The 25712-nt window shown below is 49.3% G+C and overlaps 1 protein-coding gene across 1 annotated transcript in view; it reads left to right on the forward strand.

Annotated features, from left to right (window-relative positions):
- Positions 1–25645, forward strand: part of MMP17 (matrix metallopeptidase 17) — an 88879-nt gene extending 63234 nt beyond the window's left edge. The window contains exons 9-10 of the mRNA XM_080406468.1: positions 2130–2387; positions 3589–25645. Of these exons, the coding sequence (XP_080262594.1) occupies positions 2130–2387; positions 3589–3917 (587 nt within the window). The 3' untranslated portion in view covers positions 3918–25645. The remainder of the gene's footprint in view (positions 1–2129; positions 2388–3588) is intronic.
- The last annotated feature ends 67 nt before the right edge of the window (positions 25646–25712 follow it).

The following is a 25712-nucleotide window of genomic DNA, read 5'->3' on the forward strand; positions in this document are numbered from 1 at the left end:
AAGTGTGGTGCTGGAGGTAGCATGGGCATTTCCCCCATGTGGAGCCTGGTGCTGCGGTACCCTGGCAGCGTTTTGACCTCTCCTGCAGGCAGGAGACACCAGTGTCAGCCGTTGAACATCTCCCCGGGCAGGTCCAAGGCCAGGAGAAAGCGGCTCAGAGGGAGGGCAAGCAAAAAGTAGCAGTCGTGTTCCCCAGCAAATGAGGGAAATGTCATTGAAGAGAAAGTTCAGCCAAATCTAACTGAAATCTTAGCTTTTGAAGAATGAAAGAAAAGCAGGAACCACCCACATGCACACTTTACAGGGTCTGCGTTCCTCCTTTGGGCTTTTCTCTTTTCAGTAGTTGTTGCTGAGAAGAGAAGCAGCAGCAGAGGGGACAAAACTGAAACCTGAAGAGCTTGGTTTTGCTAATTATATTTCTGTGACTTCCCCACCCACCCCCCACCCCACCCTTAAAACAAGTGGTCTAAGAGATTAGTTCTGGGTTCCTATACAAACGTCCATCGCCCATGAATGGTCCACTCATGCTGGTTAGATGTTACTCACGTGCTAAATGTCACCCAAGGCCCTGACAGGTACCAGCTCTTGTTTCAGAAAGGTTGTGCACTTGAAGAGCTAAGTACATCCCAGCTCTCGGTGCTCCCCAGCTGGAAATTGCTTCTGGCTCCTGACCTTTCTGCTCTGAGCGTGGTGCAATTACCAGCTTCAGAAGCTTCCTGAGAGCAGGAATTTGGTTTTCATTCCTCCAGCAAGGCCGGAGGAATGGCTGGCAGAAGCGTTTCCAAGCCCAGCCGAAGCCCTTGCAGGCTGCCCATGTGCCGAGCCCCGTGCAAGGCTTTGCCGCGCCTCCCCAGCTGCTCGGGCAGCCTGGCCCGTGCGCAGGGGACAGGGTCGGCCAGAGCACAGCAGCGTCACGCCGTGCACCGGTGGGTCCGCAGAGCACGGGGGCATCCCTGCCTTCCTCCCCTCCGCCCAGCCGGGGTGGGCAGGCCTCCAGCAGCCCAGGGCCAGCGGCTGCTCCCAGCTGCTTGTGGGGCCAGAACTGCAGCTGTGCCACAGCTGGGCTCTCGCGCCGCACAGCGCACCACCACGCTGAGGTGTCTGCTAGTCCTGCCTCGCCCCGAAGGTTAAACTCGAGGTTTTCTTTCCAGCCATAAAATACTGTCTCATTCTCTCTTTCCAGCACTGTTTCATTGATCCCCGGACAGCCACCAAAGCACACAAATTATCCTGGCCTCTAAGGTCCTGCTGCTGTACGTGGGCATGTACTTAAGTGCCTCTCCAGATTTTCTAGAAAACCAAGGGAGGAAAAAGCCTGATATTTAAAACAGGTTTTGCGATACCTAAAAGGACACTGCAGGTTCCCAAAGAGACGTTGTACATACAGAAAGACCATCCCAGTGGTTAGAGGATTAGGTAGGATTGAGTCATCTGGGTTCATTTTCTTGTTCTGCCACAGACCAGGGCCATGTCATGCTTCATTTTTATCAGGGGAAAAAAACCAACCCTGTATTGACTGTTCTGTGCTGCCCAGGGTCGGGCTGCCTGTGTAGGACACTTGAAGAGCACTGAGCTGCTCAGGTGGGATTTGTCCAGCCCCTGTGCATTTTCCTTACATCACTTAAAATCCACAGGTCCTTCAGCCCAGCTGGCTTTATCAAGTCCGGTGATTACTGTTCCGAAGTGGGACTACACGCTGCTGCTCAGGAGTTGAACAGCAGGCAGGAAGGGTCTGATACGCTCGCAAAAGCTGCAAGCAGCTTTCTGTTTCTTGCCGTTGGATATCAGGCAGAAAACCAAATGCCACCACTGAATACGTAAGAGTGACAGCCGTACTGATGCTGTTGGCATGTTCACGTCCCGGGACCATCATGCCTGCAGCCCTTGAGGAGTGAAGGGGGTAAAGGGGGTCTGTGCTCCTTGGAGAGCCTGACACAAAAAAGCCACTATGCAAAGATCAAGGTTCCCCACTGGGCCGCTACTTCCCGTCCCCATCCTCAAATGCCAAGAGCTCAGTCCTGCGGGCTGTCAGGGCAACAGATAATGAAACAACAGCTCGTCAGTGGGGCATGCTGGCTCTGGCCGCGAAACAAATGTGATTTTGCTCTGTGCTTCTTTCCTTTCCACAGGAGACAGATACTGGGTCTTCAAAGACAATAACGTGGAGGAAGGATACCCACGGCCAATCTCAGACTTCGGTCTGCCGCTGGGAGGCATTGACGCCGCTTTCTCCTGGGCCCACAATGACAAGACTTATTTCTTTAAGGACAATCTCTACTGGCGCTACGATGACCACGAGCAGAGGATGGATCCTGGGTACCCTTCAGAGACTATTCTGTGGAAGGGCATACCAAGCCCTTTAGATGATGCCATGAGGTGGTCAGATGGTGAGTCCCGTGCACCAGTTCAAAAAGTACAAGAAAAAAAATCAGTGTTTCATTTGCACTTGAGCTATAGCCCCTTCTACCATGCCTGCCGACACAAACTGCTGCGCCCCAGGTGGGGTGGCAGTTCCTGGTGTCTGGGAGCTGCAAAGGCAGGTAGGCTTCCAGCCAGGGCTCCACACACTGCTCGCTAAAAGACTAAATTTCAAGCAGGCAACAAAAATATCCTGGGGGCCTAATAATTTGATTTTATTAAAAGAACACAGTTGTTGTTTTGCAGTGATTTTTATCCTAATAGGTGCTGATTTGCTCCTCACTGAATTTGTTGCTAGTGGATTTTTAGCCAGTGAGGATGTGGACAGAAAAGATTTTTAAGAGATGTTTTCCCCAGAGTTTAGACTTACTTTCCAGAGATGAGATTTCTCAGTGGTTTCTTCCCCCAGAAAAGACCACAAAAATTTTGTCACAGGAGATGTTTAAAACTGGCCATTTGCAACCAGCAAAGTGGCGCTTGCAGGTTTTATTTATCAGCCAGCTAGCGGTGTAATGGCAATCGTTAAACCAGGCAGAGAGGAGGGACATTTCCAGAGGCTTTTCAAGCTGAATTTCCAAAGCTGTTGAGAGCAATCAGCCGTTCTGGCGGGCAGGAGCCCTCCGTGAGCGTGGGACCTGCTTAGAGGATTCACAGCCTCACAGCTCAGAGGGGAGAAATGCACCTGAGAGCAGAGGGTTCCAGGGGCCCTGCCGGGCTCAGGGCACTTCTCTGGGGTAGCGGCATGCGGCCCAGGTCACCGACAGGCAGGCGTGACTTCGGCCTTACCGTGCCCCATGACAAGGCTGCCTGCGGCCACGGGGAGAGGTGTACGGTGTGTCCAGCTGTGGATTTACTGGGGCTCTTACCCTGCGCACCCCCAGTGCCAGGGGGATGTGTCCGCTCCGGTACCCACCACATCTCCCCACCTGCCTCCCTTCTGGCCGGTGGCTCCTGGCTGGTGTGAGACGCCGGCCGCGGGTAGCGTCACCTTTGTGGGCGCCCCCAGCTGCTGTGCTCCTGCAGCGAGGGAGGTGTTGGCAAGGGGCGGTGGTGCGGCATGTGCCCCCGCTCACCGGGATGCAGCCAGGCCAGGAGCGGTGCCCTGCTGCTCTCCACTGGGGCAGCGGCCATCACCGCTCACCTTGCCTTTGGGTTTTGGTCTCTTTGCAGGTGCAAGTTACTTCTTCAGGGGCAAGGAGTACTGGAAGGTGCTGGACAGTGACCTGGAGGCCCAGCCTGGTTATCCCCAGTCCATTGCTAGAGACTGGCTGGTGTGCAGCAACATGCAGTCCGACTCCCCGGGAGCAGCCGGGAGCAGCCGGACGGGGGCACGCTCCAAACCAGGGCAGCACGACGAGAGCCGCGCAGAGAATGGCTATGAGGTCTGCTCCTGCACCTCGGCCTCCGCGTCCCTCCGGGCTCACCCTGCGCTCAGACTGTCAGCCAGCCTCGTGCTGACTGGCGTGTGGACGGCAACGCTGGTGTGTGCAGCCCTATGACACCTCGTCCCCCGGAGAGGTGACGCCGTGGTGCTCCAGGGAGGGGAGGTGGACACGATCCCACCATGCTAACTGCTGCCAGCAGAAAAACATTCCTAGGAACACACCGGTGAAGGGTTTGAATTCTCCATGAGAAATGAACAGTGGTTTGGGGTTTTTTTTTTTCATTTTAATTTTAGTTTAAAGGTCTAATAACAGGTTTTGAGTTCTGCACCTTCTTTTTCCCCATCTAGTTAAAGATGAGAGCAGCCTAATGTTGAATTTAGACATGATCCATAGATATGTGTTGCTTTGGATGTTTAAACATGGCAAGGGAGGGGAGAGCTGCTGTGATTGAACGGGGACAGAAGAGATGCTGCTACGGCAGACAGCAGTGTCCCGGAGGAAAGGCAGCAAGGCTGTAGGCGGGAGGTGGTAGTTCCGTGCTGATGCAATGTACGCATCCCTTGGATGTACACATCCTATTGGATGTACCAGGTAGAAAGGAACCTTGACTCCACTCAGATTAACTGCGAGGTGATCTCCCGTTACTGTCAGACCTGCTGCGGTCACTGATGTCTCGGTAACCTGTATCCATTTCTATGGGTCAGAAACACCTTCGCCTTTCAGAAGGCAGCGCAGCTTATCTTTGTATCTGAGCCATTTGAATTTAGCCGTTTCTCTAATAAACCTTGGCTGCCCACGCAGGGCTCTGCTAGCCCTCTGCCTGACCCAGCTGGCCACCCGCGGCGAGGTGCTGGCTGCCTGGGCTCGGAGCTGCCGAACCGCGCTGCAGGGAGCCGCCGTGCTGAGTATGGCCAGACCAGGCACAGATACACCCCCCAGCCTAATCGGTGCACACAAACTCCCGCTCTTGGAGCTCCTGTTTTGGGTTGTCCTGCGTCTGGGGAGGGACCAGGATGTATTGTGCTCATTTGTGCCTCCGTCACACTGGCTGCGCTACAGAGGATGCACAGCCAGCCCCAAACTCTTCCCGATGCATCTGCCAGGAGTCTGGAGCAACGGAAACAAGGTCAAGCGCTGCATTAAGATGACCCTTTCTCTGTTGGGTTTCTTTTTTCTCACTGCTAATCCATTTTCTGTGGTATAATTTGGGCATCTGAGAGTCCTTGACAATGGAGAGTGAGAACCTGTGCTAGGAGCTGTAATAGAGATGTCAGGGAGGTGAGGGTGCTCCAGACTGCTGGTGTTAAAGGAGAGAAATAGGCAGCAGCCGCTGGGACACATTGCTTTTCTCTGCCCTGCTTCTGTAAAGCTCCTACAGAAATGCCTCTTGCTGCCTCTGCCAGGGCCAGCTCCTGCGGGAGACCCAGCGCCGCAGTGGGACCCACGGCTGCTCCACTGGTCCTGGCACCAGCTGGCACTTCTGCCATGGGGCCGCTCGTAATGCTGGGCCCGCCATGGCATGGTGGGAGAGGCAGGAGAAGGGCCCAGTTGCCTCCTGATAGAAAAAAGGAGTCACTTTGAGCTTCCCTCTGCTGTTTGCATTTTTAAGTAGTCTCAATCCTTCACAGGGTGCAGCTGTTTTCAGGATGACATGCTACAGTGTGATTTTATGGGGCATGAGTCAATGAAAACCTCCCATTAAACCATTAAATATGCTTTTAAAAAAATTGCAAACCAAAAAAATCTTACGTGTAGCAGCTCCCTCTGCTGAGCAGAGCTACCTCTGGTGTTCCCACCACGTTGGTCTGGCTCTGCTCAGCGCCCAGCCCAGCCCAGCCACCGAGCAGGGGCTGCAGCGGCCAGGCCATGTGGGTGGCCATCGAGGGAGGGGGGCTTTCCCTTCCCTCCTCTCCCCTTGCCAGTCAAGAAGGCACAGCTTTTCGTCCTTGCAGGGGCGATGCTGCTGAACATCAGCTTATTACAGGTTCCTCTCGGAGATGATGGTAGGAGCACAGCGTATTGGGGAAGACGCCCTCTCTCTTTTCGTTTGCTTTCTTTTTTTCTTTCATCTTCCTCCACAAAAGAACTGCCCTGAAGCTGCGCCTGCAGGATCAGAGGAGGCAGGGACGTGGCGAGCACTGCACCCGTGGCTAGCACTGCACCCATGGCTCCTCCAGCCCAGCCAAGGAGCCTGCTGTGACCAAGGTGGGCCCACAGCTGTGCTGATGTGGTCACAGTGGTGCTGGACCCCACACTAACGGAACACTAAGTTAAATTAAGTTTATTTAACATGAGGGACTGTGATTTATAAGGAAAGCCTGTGGAAAGGCTTTCAACATGCCATTCTCTGCTTCAAATTATTCATTTTGGTGATCGGAAATGGAGCAGGAATCAGAGCTCTGCTGCCAGTGGCCAGCCCTTGGGGAGGTTGGAGAAATGCTGCTGTCTCATGTGGGGCTTGCTTGGCCATCCCCCCAGCTGCTGGCAAAGCCACCCTGCAGTTGCCACCAGCTCCAGATGCAGCCGCAGGAGGCTGCGTGCTTTACTGGGGCTGGGAGGGTGGGCACTGGCTCTGTGAGGGGCTGAGCAGGTGCACAGCCGACAGCAAACGTCTGTGTGGGCTGGGGGATGTACTGCTGCCGGGGGCTGCAGACCCTCTCCCGGGGGCACTGGTGGGGTCTGAGGCAGCAGGGTCCAGGCGGGCAGCCCCGGTGTGGCCGCAGGACAGCAGGGACAGCCACAGGCACCTGCTCCCGGCCCGAGATCTCTGCCTGCAGGGGCACAGTCATGCTTCCTGGCAGCTTAAAAACAAGAATGTAACAAACATGGTCCTTGTACACCAAAATGGAGCTGGTGCTCCACTGCTGGGCTCCCCGGCACTGTCCCTGTGCCTGGCTTGGATTCCTCCGGTCCTACCCACAGCCCTGGGGCTGGCTCTCCTCCACAACAATATAGCATCATGGAATTATTTAGGTTAGAAAAAGCTTTTAAGATCAAGTCCAACTGTTAACCTAGCACTGGCAAGCCCACCACTAAACCATGTCCCTAAGCACCACATTGACACATTTTTTTCAACACCTCCAGGGGTGGGGACTCCACCACCTCCTCGGGCAGCCTGTGCCAGTGCCTGACCGCCCTTTCCGTGAAGAAACCAAACGCAGGGTTTGAGGTGCAGCCTCACCAGTGCCAAGCACAGGAGGACAATCACTGCCCCAGTCCTGCTGGCCATGCTATTTTGGGCACAAGCCAGGATGCTGTTGGCCTCCTTGGCCACCTGGGCACACCGCTGGCTCACGTTCAGCCGGCCCTCAACCAGCACCCCCAGGCCCTTTTCAGCCGGGCAGCACCCTTTAAGACTAATACCCTTAGTCTTAGCTGGAAAACCCACCTCCATCCTTTGAAAAAATAACCTGAGCATCATACTTACATTGCATATTGCCCAGTCTGGATATTTTCCACCTATTTAAATTCTCAGAGGATTTTTTGAGGTAATTTTGGAGTTGAAATACTTCTCCTGTGTAATAGGAGGGGTGGGAATTCAAAGGGGAGACACTGGCCATCTGAACCCACGAGTACATAAAGCTGAAAACCTGAGGTTATGGCAGCTATGCTTTCTGGGGCTGGCTCCAGGGTCTCCATCAAGGTTTCTCCTGGTTCTCACTCCCAGCCATCACCAGGCTCAGCCAGCCCTCGAGGTCTTTTCTGTTTTGCTACCACAGGAAAAAGCCGGAGGGGGGGGGGGGCGGGGAATAGCTGAGCAGGAGCAGTTTTCAAATGACACAGCCATGACAATGCCTGGATTTAAAAAAGAAAAAGTCATGTCAGAGAGGACCTGGGATTTAAAACTTGAGAAACACAATAAAGGTATTAAGAGACTCATCGTTACTTGCTGATTCAAATCATGAGGCAGGTGTGTGTGCTATAAAAGGTTCCTGCCTCCCACAGACCCCTCGTAGCTGCAGGGAAAGCTTTCAGCCCTTACCCCAGAGAGGTTTTCTAAAATGTGACTTTCTGCTTTATTAAGAGTGACATTTCTCAGCCCCCAATTTAATCAGCAAATGCCCTTGTGTGGCTGTGGGGCAGGAGAGCAGGTGGTGGGGATCAGCCTGTGGCTCAGGTGGAGCCGCTCTGGGTGATGCCCTGAGCCGGCAGGTGGGTACTTGCTTCTGGAACCTTCCTGCCTTGCTGCAGCTCCTGGGGATGGAGCTGCCTCGCTTCTCAGATGGCAGTTTGGGAGGGGGCAAATGCCAGAGCTGTCTTCAGCCTTGCCACCTTGCTTTTTCCATCCTCTCTGCCAGGTGAGCATGGTGTAGGAGCTGGGGCTGAGCCTGGGGCTGCTGTAGGCAGCAGAAGCAAGCCTCAGTGATGTTTTGCCCAGGGGAAGGGGGCTTGTCCTGGCTCGCTGTGTCCCAGCAGTTCCTGGTAATCTCCATGCTGTGGATCACTTACTTGCTTTTCTCTGAAATTTCTAGACAGGGGGAGTTGGCTGGCCCCGTGGGGCTGGAACAGGCTAGGGAGGGATCTAGAACAGTCAGAAACAGGGAGTACATAGCTGAGTAATAGTCTATAAGGAGACCAGCCTGGGCTAAGAATAGGAGAGGATGTTAAAGCTGGATGGTATGTGGCGGATTTCTGTGGGCATGTGCTAGGGCCGTAAATGGGGAAGCGGAGGGGCTGCCTCTGGATCTTCTGCTGCACAAGTGATCGCTGACATGGTGGCACTTAACAAAATTACTGCAAGAGCTGCCAGAGCAGTTCCCTGTCCTCCACCCAAATTTCTGGTCCCTGGTTTAAGAAAACAAATCCCAGGTCTCTGGGATTTATGATCCTGTCAGCAGTGAAACTAACTCGGCACTAGGTTACCAGCTCCAGTGGGCTTATTTCCCAATGGTATGGAAGGATCTGGGGGGGTGGGGAGGTGTTGTTTGCTGCTGTTGGGGGTGTTTTAAGGGCTTGTGCTTGACTGCACGCCCAAACCAGCCAAATAGAATGAGGCCAGGGCAGCAACCAGCCTGCCCCAAGCAGCCTCCTGCAAGCATGGCTTGGCAGGGCAGGGGCTGCATGGACAACAGGGCCCCTCTGTTGTGGTGAGGACAAGACTTCACAAGCTTCCCAAAGAGCTGTGTCAAAACGTATGGGCTGTGCTGCTTGGGTTGTGGCAGCTCGTCTTTGGGCTTCTTGTGAGGAAACGCGTCCTGGGGAGAAGCCTTCCCACCCACATCTGATAAGCCAAACCGGGCCAATGTGTTGTGCAGCTGCAAGCCTTGGGAGCAGGAGGGTCTCTTGCTCCAGACCAGATGCTTGGTCTGCTGTTCTCTGTCAGAACAAGGGGAGGGTTTTGGGGGGAGCACAGATGATTGTGGAAACCTATTTGTATGCAGGGCTCCTCCACTAAATTCCAAAGGGTGCAAATGCACCTGCTTTGCTTCCCACCCCAGCGGTACTGCAGAAACAGCCGAGCCAGGGCAGCCCATGGCATGCCCTCCCGGTGGAGGAGGGCAGGGAGCTGGGTGGTTACAGGGCAATGGCTCCTTCCTCTTCCCAGCCTCAGAAACTGGTGATTGTTCTGGATCTGAAGCTGGATTTGTCTGGGGAACAGAAAATTATGGTGTTGAGTGGTCTTCATGTGGCAATTGTCCATTGACAGCGCCTTAAAGCACCATGGCCATTTCACATCCTGCAGCTCCTCTGTTCCTGGGGACCCGCTCTGCTACTCGACGTGTACTTGGATGGCAGCTACACACTGCATGCGTCGGCTCCTGCGCGTCAGTACGGAGATGGGGCGGGATTGCTTGTTTCCAAAGTTGCCGGGCAATGGGCTAGCTGTGGTCAATGGGCTAGCTGTGACACAGCCGTGTTCCTGCTGGGAGCCCTGCCTCTGAGCAGAGCTCACGGGGAACAGTTTCCATGCGAGTGGTGGTAACTCTTTGCCCCGCTTACTTGCATCGCTGTGCTGGAGCTTATCTGAAACGTCATCCCTAATGCTCAGCCTGGGTTCTTAACTGCTCTAATTTCCTGAGCATGCAGAAGCAAAGGGCTCAGTGTTTTACAGCAATTATCTGCTCTCACCCTCCCTTTTTCCACTGCTGTGTTCATCCTCCTTTCTTCCTCATCTGCTGCCATGAGGTTCTCCCTCCCTGTTGCAAAAAGGCATGGGTCAGGATGGAGTTGATGGTCTCTCAGGAAAGAAGATCCTGGAGCTCTGCAGGCACTGGTGGTTAGAGAGCTTCTTGTGTCTCTGTCTCATGGGTGACCACCACCCAGCAGCGGATGGTATGACCTCAGCCCAGAGTCATAAGGATCTGAAACACCACATTGTATCTGGTGGATCTCTAGCAATCTGACCTAGGAATATGAAGTCGACAGAAAGCAGGACTGGAGTGACCTGGGAACATCTATGGATTTGCGTGATGGGATTTAACAGAGGTCTGTGGTGCTGCTTTAAAACATCTGTCCAGATGTGCAGGCTGGGCAGCAGCAAAGTTCCCAGGCTGCAAGAAATGTGTGTGTAAGGAGGCCAGGAAGGAGAGTGGAGCAATTTGGCTGTAGCTCTGGATGCTCAACTGTCTCTTTCTCCTGAAGCGCCCCTGCAAGCCAGGGAACTCCCGCATCCCCCAGCCCAGTGCCGCAGAAGGGCAGGCATGTGGTGTCCCAGGGAGGAGAGAGCATTTCCCGCTTTCAGCAAGAGGCTGCACAGTGCTCTCATGCCCAATCGCCCTCGTATCCTCCCTTCTCCCGTGGGGATGCAGGAGGGGGACTCCGAGGCATGCCAGCCAGGTCAGCACAGCCTGCAGCAGGCTCCAGGCGCAGGACGTGGCTCCACTTCTAACCCATAGGAAACACAGCGCCTTGCGCAGGCTGCGGGATCTGTTGTTGAGAGAGAGCGGGCTGGCTCGGGAGGGAGCAGCTCATCAGGAATGCGCTTCCTTCATCTCTGCTGGCTCTGGAAGGCTTTCGTGATCATGTACAACCAGGATAAACACGTGAGATCAGACACTCCCTAAGCAAAAGCCGTGCTCAGGCGAGTAGAGCTTTGCAAAGCCCATGCTAATTCTATTCTGCAAAGCACTCTGCACCTCTTGCATTTAGAGGAATGAAGTCACACCCCTGCTGGCCTCCATCTCCTTCAAGGCTATGGATGGACCCTACCTCTCAAAGCTCTTCTGCCTGCAAGACTGCCAGGGGAGCAAGCCTGTGGCTGCCCTGGGAAGCCTGTCTCTAAATAGTTTCATTCTGGCAGCGTGAGGTAGTGGAGCCTGGATGTTATTCTTAACCCTTGGGTCAAGCAAGGTAGCAGTGACGTAATGGAAGGACTTTGCCCTGCACACTCTGTCACGGCAGCTCTGGTGTGGCTCGTCTGTCAGCCACCCGACCGTGGCCCGCGCTGAAGCTTTTGTCTTTCTGTTTGCTGCTGCAAAGGGGGTGGCCCCGGTGCTGCTCTTCCACTGGCACGAGCCACTTCTCGTTAGCAAAGTGAAATGCTCTCTCCTATGCTGGCAAAGTTTACTGTTTGTTTACTGCTGCCCACCCCACTGGAAGCCAGTGCGGGCTTACTCGCCTCCCACGTTACCGTAAGTGCAGGGCTTCGTGCTTTGCCCTGTTCTACCTGTGTGAGCCAGCACCTCCACGGATCCGGGGCAAAGCCATTCAGGGATAACCTCTCTCCTTCTGTCGGCATCTGAAGACTGATACAGGCTGACTTGGCAAGTGCTTGCCAAGAGATGTTGATCCCTTTGTAATTCCTGTCTCCTAGGGTCCCAAGAGGAGGCTGCCAGGAGAAATAGGCTTGACAAATATCTGGAGGGGCTGCTTTACCAGCTCCTAAGAAGTATCCCTCCCTGCAGTGCTCCCAGAGCACAGGAGGTGCTTTAGTGCTGACCTGAGCCTTGCAAACACAATTAAGGTGTTGAGCTTTAATTCAGCTCTGCTTCCTGCTCGCTTGGCCATGTTGCTAAGGGCAAGCAAACAAACACTTGCCAACAGAGTCAGCAAAAGGCATAGCTGTGCCACCGCCTGCCTGTCCTCGCAGCGCACGTGTGTTTCTGTACATGCTGCCTGCAGCTTGGGCTGGGCTGGCCTGGGCAGGTGCACCCGGGGGAACACCAGCATAACCGAGCAGCAGAGACAGTGGGTGGTGGTCTGTGCTGGGTGCCGGGGCCCTCGCCTCACCTGAACCCGCTCCTGGAGCATATTGGCATGGAGGTGGGGGGGGGTGGGGGTGAAGAGCTCTAATAAATGTTAAGAAATAATTCTAACATGTCAGTGAATATCCGTCATAGCACCAGGCTTTTGAAGGCTGATATTTTGGGTCGCTGTTGCCAGTGTGGCAGAAGCTGAGCTGCAGCAGAAGAGCAGCTTCTGCGGCTGCTGTGTCTGGCTGAGCCCACCTGTACAGGCAGAGCAGCAAAGACAGTGTTGCTGGTGGGTTTTATCCTTCACTCTCCTCTTGAACCTGTGCAGAGCAGACTTATCTTGTTTTTCAACATCAGAACAAAAGCCTAAAGGCAGTATTTAGCAAAGCGTGCTGAATTAGGGCAGGGTGATAGGTAGGAGAAATATTAGAAATTAATTCTAATCTTGCCTTTTACATTGATTATAAGTTGTGTCACTAGGGTCTCTTATTCTAAACCGGAGACAAGCAGCCCCTTGTGATCGCTGGTGAGGTCCAGCGCCAGGAGGGAGTGGAGCAGCTGCCAGGCAGGAGGCAGAGCCTTTGGCGATGCTCCTCAGCTCGGTCCTTGCCCCCTGTGCCAGTGCAGGTCACTGGCCACTGACTTCTGTGGCAGGTGTTTGACTCAAGGGCTGTCTTCTGAACACTTTGCTCAGTGCTCTTGAGCCTCCGTCCTTGAGCCGCAAGACTATCTACTAACAGGCTGTTTGTTTTTCCATGGGCTATTTAAATTGCACTAGTGCTATCAGTGAAACCAAGCCTGCCCATGGCCTCTGGGTCTGCAGGTGGTGGAGGCCCTGCTCTGCTGCTTCTGTGCTTTCTGAGGATGGGGGAACATCTTGCATGAGTTTCCGCAGCACCGAACACAAGGCAAGTGCACTGTAAATACTTACAAAGACAAACTAGCCCTACAACAGCACTGTTGTGTATTTGGACTCATAGCAGATGTAAAAAGCCTGGGGGTGGGTGGGTGTGTGGAGAGCAACTATGCAGTCATGCAGCTCGGGCCGCTGAGCTTTCCAGTGGTCCTGCCCCGGCTCTGAAATAAGAACAGCAAAATGCTGTTATTTTGAATGGCACTTTTTGCTTGGTTAATGCTTTGCTCTGATCAAGTGGGATGCAATCAGGCTGGAGCAGTTTTGAGGAAGGTCCAGGTTTGGACCACCTGGATTCTTGCTTAGATCTGGAGTCTTTTGGTGGCTGGTTCAGTTTTACTCACACCCCCCAGGCAGAGGATTTCCTGCTAAAGCTTCTGCCCTGTGCTGCTCTTCATGATCAGCACCCATCCCTGATCTGTACCCCGATAAGGCTCCGGGAGCCCACTCACCCTGCCTTGACAAAACCACCCATGCTGGTGCTCCAGCACTGTACACACAGGCACGGCGCTGGGAACAGCATCTGCCTCGCCTGTATGCTGGGCTGGGCTTGTACCCAGCTCTGTCTTTATTGTTTCTCCCACCCCAGCAAAAACAAATGCAATCTGCTCATGTGTATGCTGCAACAGCCCTGCCAGGAACAAAGAGAAGTTCAAATATTTGCGTTGCGTTGTTACTCTTTCCATTCAGGCAATAAATGACAGGCTTTAGCAGAGCCTTTTGGTGCTGAGTGCAGGATTTCCACCGTACTGGCTCCAGCTTCGCAACCTCACCAAGCTGAAACACCTACAATTAACAGCTGGGTTTTAACTTGGGGGAAAAATAACTGAGGGTGATTGAAATATGGCCTTTAAAACAAAACAAAACAAAAAAAACCAACAACAAAAAAAACCAGAAAAAAATCATCGGACTATTCCTGTGTCAGATAAGAAGGGTCTGGTCTTTGTGTGCAGTTTCACACAGAGCAGCATGTTCACCATTTTCACCATCAGCTCTGGAACTCTGTTACAGATTTCTGTCCTAATGCCTGGGATGCAAGCTGTCCGTCTGCACACCACTATGTCAGAGCTGCCTTTCTTTGGGATGTCCCAAGCTCAAAGCCATGTGGAGGCCTGAGTGTCTCTAGAACTGGAACTCTTATTTCCATTTGGCTGAGCTGATCTAGGAGCCACAGATGTTTGCTGACAAATTAATTCATGAACTTCACATCTCTGCTTCTCAGTATCTGGGAAGCTGCTGTGCTTCAGCACTTGGTAATCCCAGGAAAAGAAAGGTGAAACAGCCCCAGGTATGAGCTAGCTCAGAAAACAGGGTGGTTCAGTGTCATTAGGCCTTTTCAAAGCTCAGGGGATAAAGAAAGAGAAAGCTATTGTGGGATTTCACCTGCCAGATCCATAACAAAGTGTTGCAGGGAGTGCAACCATCCAATGTTCTGGCTACAGCAAAACAGAAATGTTATGTAGGTTAAACTCTGCCTTAACAGAGAAGGAGAAGGTAAGCAGCCATCAGGGCAATGACTGAGATTTTTTTTTTCTTTTTTTTTCTTTTTTTTTCTCTGTCGTACTGAAATAGATGTTGCACAAGGTATTTCTGGGCTGAACATCTGCCATTCCAAAGAAATGCCACAGAAGCTCAGACTGCTTGTTCTGTGGGTCTGCCCAGCTCTGCGCACCTCGCAGTGTCAATTCCAAAGCAGGGATCCATGCCAGAGGAAAGGATGCTGGGCGCTTCTGCCCCGGGGCACTTCTCCACCTGGCTCTGCTCAGAGGTGCTGGCGGTACTTTGGCTGCAAAAGAACTGGGAATGTCTCAGAGATTTTTTTGGTAGGGTATGCAAGCGGGTTTTGCCTGTTCTTGCAAAAAATTATGTAATCTGTGGCAAGGCTTGATCTCCAACCAGATGGCATTTCTCATCAGCCTAGGCCTGGAGATCTCCATGTGCTGTTCTTTGTGAATTCTACTTCCCCCCACGCCCTTTGGTCTCTTTCTCTGTACTACCTTGGATCTTCCATCATGCCCAAAAGTCACAGCGCTGCCAGCCTTTCCTAGCATCAGTCTGGGCTGGATAACTACCTGTGCTTGACGAATCCTGATTGCCTTCTCAAGTCAATTTGGTATTTTCCATCAGTCCCACCATGAGTTTTCTGGCTTAGAAATTTCTTATCAGTTTTCATTAACCTCAAATTTAAAGGACTGACTCTTCAGGCTTAAATACTGTCTATAATTACCTTCTCTTTGTGCTGTACTTCAGAAGGTATCTCTAGTGTTTCATTTTACACAGCAGGCAGCACTCCCCTAATATTATAACATGAAGTTAAATCGTCTCTACTTCAGATAACTGCAAAATGATCAAAAATCTCAGGAAAAAAAGAGATGAAGCTTTTTCTGGATTCCTTTTTTGTCCTATTCATTATACACGACAGACAAGAAGTACTGTTTCAGTCTGCTTCAGCTGCTGGCTGCATTACCAAAAGGACGTTTTGGCGTCCCTTTAAGCTCCCTACTTCTTACTTAGGTCACTTCCAAGATCATGTAAGAGCTGCGGAATCTCCCTGTAGCCTGCTTCCCAAAGTGCTCTGTCCTGTTTCGCTTCCAGGCCGAGCCTGACACTTGGCAGTCATGTCTATCAGGGCTGTAATAAAAGTATGTATTAAAATGTAGGTATTCCAAGAAGAGGTAAAAGGTGGGTAGATGCTATGTTGTCCGCATTAGAAATGCTTAAATTCAATTAATTAGTATAGCCTGACCCAAACAGCCACTGCCTGATGCCTTTGTGGAATGGGTAGCGAAGGGCTAAACCCTTTGTTGCCCTTGGGTCTTAAACACTCACAGCAGGTAGAGGTCAAAGACATAAACAAGGGCACAAGGAGGTAACTTTGCTAAGCATATTTCCCTTTTCGAGATAAAAGAAATACAGTTTTAACACAAACCCCTTGCAGAGGCTATGTATGCATCATTGTCTATTCAAAAACAGTTGATTGATAACAGTTCTTGCAATTAGCACAAGCAGTACTGTTGGGAACTTCCTGGAAAACGCGTACGGTGCAAACCTGTTACAATGAGCTACATGATAAGAGGTATTACACTTCAACGGAGTTAGTGGGTAAACACTGAAGAGGCCATGGTTTCTTGGATAACAGAAGAAAAAAAAAAAAAAAGCAGATGTTATGTAAGTCAGCAATGTGTAAGCTGGTCGTTCTGTGTAGTTAAAGAATTAGTGCTGGCTTTAGTCATTGCGCATTGTGAATTTGGAAGATTTTCATTGCTTATGTCCCCCTGCAATTCTTCATCTCTTCTTCCCTGCTGGAAGCAGTCAGGCAGGTGTGCTGGCAGCCTTGCAGCCCGGTGGTGCTTCATTCCCACTGCAACCTCTGCCGCTCTGGTGAGGAGGCACTTGTGTTGAAATAGCCAAACTGGCAAGTCTGTCCTTAAAAGTGAAAGAGCTGGCAAGAGCTTTGCTAAAGGAAAGCACTGAGTGGCTGGGCTCCATCCAGAATACGCTGTGCTGCTCAGGACCTGCCAGCGGGGATGCTAAATAGCTCACTGCTGCTGTATGGGGGGTGATGCCCTTACGTGGGGGATGCCAAGCTGATAACCCGGGCCAGGCAGGATGGTCCTGGGTGATGCAGGCAGCATGTGCCTCCTCTGTATCACCAGGAACTGGCTAAATGATTGCAAGGAGGACACTTGATTCGTTATGTAACAACAGTTCCTCTATGATTCAGGTAAGAGTATACTTACGTTGTTAAAATGGTATAACTTGCTCCAGGGCCTGTTTGTCCATGGTCTTTCTAACCAAATCAAACCACAAAGGATTTCTCTGATCAAATCAGGCAGGTTGGTTTGATGTGGGTGGGTCTGTGGGTGGCAGCTCCCATCCACGGTGCCAGTGCTGACTTGCAGTGCCTGGTAATGTTTGTGTTTTGATTGTTTCTGGTATATTTTTCAAATATTTTTTAAATGCTGTTAGGGTATCCTCTTTAGACATGGGGGACCCTTCTTCTGAAGCTCACTGTAAGAAAAACCAAACCTCCCATCTACAGAGACACACTCCTCCCTGCTCTCGTTCGCATGTGATTATCAGAATGAGTATGTACACACGAGAGAAAATGAGTGTGTATCTTGCTATGGCTGTTCTTCCTACTCAAGTACAACAGCTTTTTCTGTGTCAGAGTCACAGCGATAGCTCTTCTGTGCCTTACACAACCACAACAGTCTGTACCCATGCAGGTATCAGCGGAGGTGGAGCTTTTTTGTATCATGGCCTTGACTTGGTGCCCTGTGACACATTAAACTGATGCCACAGTGGTTACACATGTCTTTCAAGTTAATTCTCTACCTAAGCATGTTGGCTGGCGTTAGCCAGCTCCTCTACCGGCACAAGCCAATACAATGAGAATTGTTTCATCTGGCTAAGGCTCCAGGCTCCTATATGAGTGCGACATTAGACTGAGAATGGTTGAGTATAGTCTTAAAAAACATAAAAATTGAGGATTATGAAGTGCTTAGAGTTTTTTATGGAAGACACTATATTAGTTTAAAAGATTAAGACTGTTGACAGAAAAATCTGTTTCTCAGTATAAACCCTGAGATCTGAAGGAAGTTATGCCAAGCAAATCCTAGTTTTATAAACTACAGGATAATGTCATCAAAAAATAAACAGGTTCTCTTAAAACAAACAGTTCGGTTCCAGTGTTCTTCTCTTTCCCCTAGATGCCATTTAAACTCTTCTTCTGCCTGTTTTTTCTCTTTATCCATCATATATAGCTTCTGAAAGAGAAAATCTCTAATTTACAATCAGTATTGTTGGAATGATACAATAGACGCTATTTAAACCAAACTGACTGTGATATTTTAAACACAAAATGTGTTGTATTGCTCCCTGGGCTTAGGTCTTTAGTATTATGTCTTTACAAGAGAATGCAAACAGGCCACTATAGGATCCCCGATATCTGAGACTGAATGTCAAATTAAAAATAATGGGGCACTTTCTACCCCCTGCAAGTCCCACAGTGGAAAAGCTTTCCACTGCCAATCCCTTTGTGTTCCTCTGGAACTTATATCTGTTCGATCAGCTGTATCCCAGGCCTTTCTGTGGCCTCTGTTACTGCAGTCAGTTGCTGGCCCCACAATATTTAATGTATTTCATCCTCTCTACCCTGAAATTCCACCCACTCTATTTTACCGAGAGCACAGAGGTACGGGGGGTTGAAGAGGTCTGTCTGCACTGTTTACCAGCACGATTACTGTGCTGTAGTTGCTGAGATGCCCAGAGCTTCCCAGGAAATTCATTGCAAAGTAGGGAGCACAAATGCACCAGGACTTTGGAAAGGTATTTCCAGGCTCCCCTTCCATGCCCTCTCCCACCGGGTCAGACTGTTCCTGTTACAGTGTGAAGCAAGTGCATAACATTTTGGCAAAAAGAGAGACAGTTAACCTTGTTTACTGTATTCTGTCTTGTGGTTCATTTATGGCTACTTTCTGCTTTCTGTGTATTAGTCTGAGAGATTTTGTTTATTTGCACTAGAATGCAAGGGAAAGACATTTAAATACAAGCTAGTATTAATACCTTGTTGCTTGTGGCCATGCTTTCTGTAACTGGATTATATTAACATTGCTATTCGAGCCTTGAAGCCGCAAAAAGTGTCCCATCCTAATTACATCACCTCAGCTGAGGTCCCTTGGTAATAAGTGACTGGATAAAACTCTTCCTGATGAGTTTCTCAGGAGTCACAAAGAGGACGTTGGTATCCTGCTTATTATGCCATGTTAATTTTAAAAGGCTCTTGTCAACCAACAGTATAACAGCTTTTTTTCCCTCTGGGTTTTGTTAGGTTAATCCATGAGTCATGGGATATTTGACTACAATTTCATGAGTCATGGGAAAGCTCCACAGATCTTACAGTTCTGGATGATCTTGCTGTTTGGTACTGCCAGGTCAAGTGTCTTCCTAATGCCTGGATATACCTCACAAATGCATCCTGCAGCGTTTCATAGTGTCAATAAAAACTAAATCCTCTACTGGGAAACATTAGAGTTAACCTGGCTTATTAGCAGAATAACTCTCACAGCTGGCACCTAGCCCTGGGGAGAGCATTAGCTATGGACAGAGAATTCCTAAATCAGGGTTAGCCTGTTTCCTCTTGCTTTCATTCAGGTATTTGTTTCTATTAGTGATCGTGCCTTGTTGCATTTGACAAATGACAGATGCTGGGATGTGTGTGTTTCTGATCTGTCATTGGATGTACCCGTTACTGCACTACAGCCGCTACCAAAATCAAAGTGGTACAGAAATAATTATGAGAAATTAGGTCTTCAAAGACCTTGCCATTTACACAGATGAAGGAAAGGAAGAGACAGCAACCTGAGGGAGTTAAGTGCCTAAGTACCACTCAGAAATGCATCTCTGATCTTTGGGCAAGAAGTCAACAGCTAGCGATCTTCAGTCCCAGCCAAGTGCTTCACCTAAACTGCATTTCTGGGCAACCGCTATGTGAGATTCGTGGAGCAGAGAGCTCACATGTGCAAAGAAGAATGAAAGAAATAGTCAGATTAAAAATAACTCTTATTTCATTATCTCCATGCCCTTAGGTCTTCCTTTTTGCTGTGGGACCGTAGGTGCTGGGATGCAGATATGGGTGGATCTGACATTTCAGCAGATCAGCATTTTTTTTGTTTGGTTTGGTTTAGTTTGGTTTTTCTTTTTATGTTTGTTTTAATGGACTAAATGCGAAAGAAACTCTTCTGATGCTCCACTGAAGCTTTTTCTTCCACGTCACTCGTTACTTCAGGCTTCTGTGCTGGTGAATTGTTCCTCTGGTTTCCTAGAAATGTGCAAGAACGAGGGATCGTTGCTTCGGAGTGTTGCGACATGGGTACAGATTGCAGCTGCTTGCTGCTGCAGACAGCAACGTCCAGGCTCCCTGCAGGGTGCCCCTGTGCTGCATTCGACATTTCTGTGAGGCAGCCTGCCATTGTCAGCTGAAAAAGCTAGCTGATAACAGGTCCAGAGGAAGAGCCTGAGGTTTTTTCCCAAGTGATCTTTCTTTATATCTGTAGGAGTGGGACTAGGAAGATAACTTCCAAGACCTGAGTGAGAAGTAACTGCTCATCTTGGGCTTTTAGGGGGAGAAACTCTCAGCCTTTGCCCAAAACCAGAACACTGAAAACAAGCCACAGAAAGAGGGAGAGAGTCGGGAAAGACACAGCTTGCTTGTCCAAGGCCACGGCTTGCCCTTACCTGTGTCATTCCTGCCAGAGTTTTGCCCAGCCTGTCCCTGGAAGGCTCCAGCAGTGAGTGCCCTGCTGCCTGGGCAGCCCACTCCCCTCCTGAGCCCGCCGGCTGGGGGACAGATCTCCTTCGCTGCGGCTGAAGGTTGTTGTGTCTTGTCCTATCTCCAGTGGACATTCCTCACTGTTACAGCTGTTATTTAGGTATGTCTGTAACGGAAGCTATCATTTCTGCACAGGCTTTACGTGGCATGAGTAAGGCCTTGGCTGGACCAATGCCTACTCAAAATTGTATGTGCTACTGGTCTGTTTGAAAACATAGGCATGTCCAGGCCAGTTAGTCATAAAGAGGAAAGTTTCATTAACAGTCCCTTCCCAAGGTGGAGATGAAGGCTTGCTGGAAGCAGTCAGCCACCCCAGGTGAGCTTGTCCCAGGCACAGGGTGCTCCTGGCCATGCCTCCCCTCCCCAGGGGCAGCAGTGCTGATGCACCAAACCCCAGAAAGACCCCAGCTGCAAAGAAAGTGGCTGAGAATCCCATTTTTAAACCATTGCAGGTCTTGGACTTCCCAGGTTCATGACAGAGAGGAAGAAGCGGCTGTTTCTATAAGCCTGCACACTTCCATGGTTCTTTGCTGTAATCCAGCAGGGAAAGGGTGTAAAACCTGCTCTCAGACAGGCAGGTTTTGGAGCAGGAAAAACAATAAGCCCTCTGATTCATAACAGGACAGATACCGGCTTCTCTGGGAAGTCACTGTTGGCGTCTAATATCTTAGTTTTCATAGGTGAATTTTGTCTTAAGGCTGCTTTTCAGAAGGTCAAAGACACCTAAGGTGATAAATGTGATATCACTGTCTACCTGGACTGCTTAGGAAAGACTTTCTTGGGCTGAGAGGTTCTTTCTGACCATGATTTTCAGCTTTCTCCTGGAGAAGGAGGTGGTCCTTCAACCTGGAGGCTTGCCCTGTATGAGTTCCCCCTCCTCACCTCATGCTGGCGCTGGCTGAAGGCTGAGGAACCTTCTTCCAGCCTCCTAAATGCTTGACTCCACAGATGTGAAAGGTAAGAGAGGTGACACTCCTCCTCCTCCTCCTCCTCCTGCCATAAGGAGAGCAGTTGTTTTTTAACACAGAGGTCACCAAAGCACGGGCTAGTCCTGGAGCACGTTGGAGTGGCTGCAGAGGTTCCTATGACTTGAGGGGGTCCCAGAGGACCAGGTCACAGGCTAAAGCGAGGCCCATGTCCCCTCAAACAAACCTTGGCTTCAGCAGGTCTGCCGTGAGGGGCCACACAGATGGCACAGACCACAGTGTGAGTGTGGGTATGGAGGGAGGCTGAGGGTGGCGAGCGTGGGTCTGTCCTTATGCAGGACAGAGATGACATCTTGTAGGGACCTGCATGATGATACCTGCCGATTTTTGGACAAGCAGTGTTCATTCTGGCAAGAAATAGCTTCCAATTAGCCTGAAAACAGACTGCTCCATGTGGAGGATTTGCAGCTCTCTCCTATTTATTGGCAAACCTCATTTTAATATAATCAGCCGCTTGCCAGGCAGATTAGGTAATGGTCCTTGATGAGTGCACTAACAGATTTGAACACGGAGTACAGCCCCCAGCGCCCAGAGCCCTCTGCCAGCAGCTGAAACGCATGCGATATTAAAATGCAAGGGGAACCTAGGAAGCCCCTTGCCAGAGCACCTTGCAGAGTACATTAAAACGCCGCCTTCAATAATTCATAAAATCTGCTCAGTGAGCTGGTGTGTATGTGTGGGGAGGGGGAGTAATAAAACATCTCAGACCTGGCCTGCCAGGATAATTCAGTGGCTACTTAAATCTCTCAACAGCATTAATCAATAAAGGGTCCCACAGCGTAAATAAATCCAGAATGTAATATGACAGGGCCTTGGAAGTGCATGTAAAGCAATTCTCCCTCTCCTGTGCATGGTGCTAGGTGCCACACTGCCCCAGCAACTGGTATTTGAATAACCTCAATGCTCTAGTAGTTCAAACATCCAGTCTTTCCAGCTGTGTTCTCTCATGTTTAGGTGTCACCTAAAAGTCTTCAATTCAGCTGTGTGCGTGAGGGAGGAAGCACTTGGCTGTGAAAGGTAGGGAGCAGACTGCAAAGTCTGTCACTTTATTCAGCGTCTCTAGTTCCACTGAGCAAGAGCTGATGTCGTGAGTGGATGATCACTGCCTTTCTAAGATAAAAGCATTTTACCAGCATTGGAACACTGTATCTGCAGATCCCTGGTGAGGTATGAACAAATACTCTTGACATAACTTCACCACTGCTGTAAATCTACAGATGTTTTCAAGGCTCCAAATTAATCTACTCATTCAGCCTCCCCAGGAATGCAACAAACCATGGCTGTGTTCAAAACTGACTTATCCTGGTGTGACATTGGTGCAATTCTACTAAATCCATCTTACCCTTACTGTAACTGAGCCAGAATCTAACCTACTAACAGACTTCTGAGACAGGTATGATTAAAAGATGTAATTTTAATTTTCCATTAAATTCAGCCTGCTGCTTGCCTTCTATTCATTAATGCTAGGCTAATATTTACTTTTACCATTTACAGATATTTGTAGACCTTCCACATATTTCTTCTGCCAAACTGCATTTCAGCCAAGCACTGCATATTCAGTTCCCTCGCTCCTTCCTGATGAGTCTGGCAAAAATTCCAACATTCAGGTTAGCGCTAGCTCTGCCCAGATACTGGCGATTGTGCTCAGCTATTAGGATGCTTGGGGAAAGCGGATGCGTAACTGTCTTAACATGTCTGAATTTGAATCGGATTTTGAATACACGCAAATACAGTATCTGCTTCTCATCCAGATGTATTCTGAAACTAAGCCATACGTGATCTTTCCTCTTGTGCTACTTCCATCTTTTTTTGGCTATGAAGTACCCAGAATAAGTTTCAAGGACCCATTTCTGTGAAGAAAATTTATTATGTGGTGGCAGCACTACCTACAGCTGCACTACAGCTCAGGTTAAAGCTCATCTCCAGGCTTAAGCATTCATTCCATGCAAAGAGGAGATGTGTGGCCAATTATAAGGCTCTGTTCATGTGCAGTAACTTGTTCAGTCACAGCTTGCTCATGTGCCCAAGCCTCACAGTTTGGCATTTCCCTTCCTCCCAAAACGCTGACTTGGTTTCCCGGCCCTTCGTGCCTCTGTCTGTGAGGCAATTGCTGTAATAAAAAGATTAGATGGGAAGGCCTTGGAGACTCCCTCTCCATCGACCAGAACTTTGACTTCAAAACAGAGACGTAAGCTGGGGAAAGAACCTGCTCTTTGTGATTGTATCTGACCAAGGATTCCCCCATGCCTTCCAGATACAGTGGTTCAGCTTCGTGGGTGGCCACTGTGAGGCTCCTGATCTCTTATTGGACAGTGTGGGCAACACCAGGATGGAGCTGCTGAACTAGGAAAGCAAAAACATCAGGATCCTGGGAAAGATAGCTGTCTGAGCCACAGAGGTTGCTTATAGTAAGTAGCTAGAACTGTTTAGAAAGACATCAAGAAACATGTCACGCATCGGACATTTTCGTCGGGATATGAGGATGCAGGTCTTTGCTATATAGGAGCAAATATAAAATGTCACTTGTCATAGAAGGCATAGTCAGATGGATACATCTTGCTCTTGGGTATATCAGGATGGGGCTGAAATCTCATGTAAGCATCCATAGAAGCTCTAGTACCTACAGCAAAGTATACATTGCAGCAAGCAGCTGAGTACACACCGGCCCTCTGCAGCATGCACCCAGCTTCTCAGTTAAGCTTTGCAGTCTGACATGAAGCCTGTGTTGCTCCAGGTTACTGGTAAAAGAGTTGGCTTGTTTAAAACTAGTCTAGTTGTATCTATGTGAGCTTCAGTCACACCTTGAGCTACTGGTTATGTACATACATAATTTATTCCATAGGCTTGACTATGATGAGAACAATTTAGCCCTAGATGGAAATCTTTGTTCTGTCTTTAGTACAAAGCTTTATTCCGAGTTTGCTTGTTCTTGCATAATTCCCTCATACTTCTGTAGCTCTAACAAATTCCACACCATAGAAGTGGTGTCAGAGATAATTATATCGGATCCCAGCAGCCCAGAGGTAAGGATGGCACTCTTGGATTCCGGTGAGTAGAAACAGCCATATTTATGACTACTGATTAAAACATTGTGTTGGAAAAGAGCATCATTTGAATTAGCAGGGTATCAGTTGTCTGTTGCTTTCCTTCACATGTTGAATTGGAAAAAAAGAATAAAGTTGCATTAAATTAAAAAAGGAGTTTCAAGAATATATTTGAAGGCTTCCTGCAGTTGGGTGTATGCTTCTGGTTTTCTCCACCCATTGTAAATCACAGCAGTAGATCTTCCCCCACTCATGTTTTGCATTAGTAAATTGAACTATATATTCTGTCCCCTCAAAGATTAATGCCTCCATCTGAGGAAGTAGTTGAATACGTGCTAGTATCATTAGCAAATGGGAGACTGTGGGAGGAGAACAGAATTTGCATGTGTTGGATGTTGGCCTAAACATGCTCTCACTGAGTTCTGGACATCAGAGAAGAATTGATAAAGCATAAGCATTCAATCAGTAAGCCACAGGAAAAAAAAAAAAAAAAAACACCAAACAAACCAAACCTGAGGAATCCTACTTTTAATTAAAAAGCTTTTCAGCCCTCTCAGTTCCAAAACAAATGTTTTGCTAATACTGTCTGTCTGCAGAGTGCACTCCAAATATCTCAAAACTATGTTTGCTGTCAAGTGGCATTGCATTTTGTTAGTTACCTTGGGTAAGGTTTTATAACTCTGTAGAAGTTTAAAATCTTTTCACTAGCCTGTTTTTAGAAGACACATTTGAGAGACATTTAACTATTAGAAATGTTAAAATGCTAGTTCAGAGAAAGTGTTGTGGCTCACATGTGCGCATGGCATCCAGTACAGCTTGGTCCTGATCCTTACAGGGACCGCCGAGTACCTTCACGATTCTTAATGCTACTTTGAGGTTCCCCATACTCACTAGAGTTACCCAGTGAGTCTGCTTAAAAACAAACCCAGTTTGCTTAGAATAAAAATAAAATGCTGGCAGAGAGGATGCTGACTTTGCCACCTGGCTCTGTATATAGCTGCATGCAGCAAGCTACCTTAGAACCTACATTTAATCAAAACCGATTTACGTTAATTGTTTTTATCACAACCAACAGCACATGAAGGAACAAATAAGTATACACAGTACAGAACAAAGAACATTCATTACTGAGATATTTTGGCCGCTGATTGAACAGCATTTGTATCAACCTCCTCCTTCGTCTGGCACTAAGACTGCGTGTCTCTGCTGCACTAGGAAAGTAAAGGCAGAAACACCTGTGGTCGCTCGAGATTTTACCGCAGCTCTTGCAAGAGTAGGCTTGCTAACCATGGTGCCCTGGCTGTTCTCCAGTGAAGGGGGATACAAGATTTTGCCTGTCTAGAAATCATCTAAGAAGTTTCAAAACATTTCCTTCACTTCCTGCCTTAAACTTCTGCAACTGTTACCTTCTGCATTAGAGACAGTGGCTTTTAACAACTGGTAAAACAAAGTCCCGTGTCTGTCAATAGCCAAGTAGCTTGATTTTCAAGCCTGATGATGT

This window comes from Falco punctatus (assembly GCF_963210335.1).
Source record: "Falco punctatus genome assembly, chromosome: 1".
Lineage (NCBI taxonomy): Eukaryota > Metazoa > Chordata > Aves > Falconiformes > Falconidae > Falco > Falco punctatus.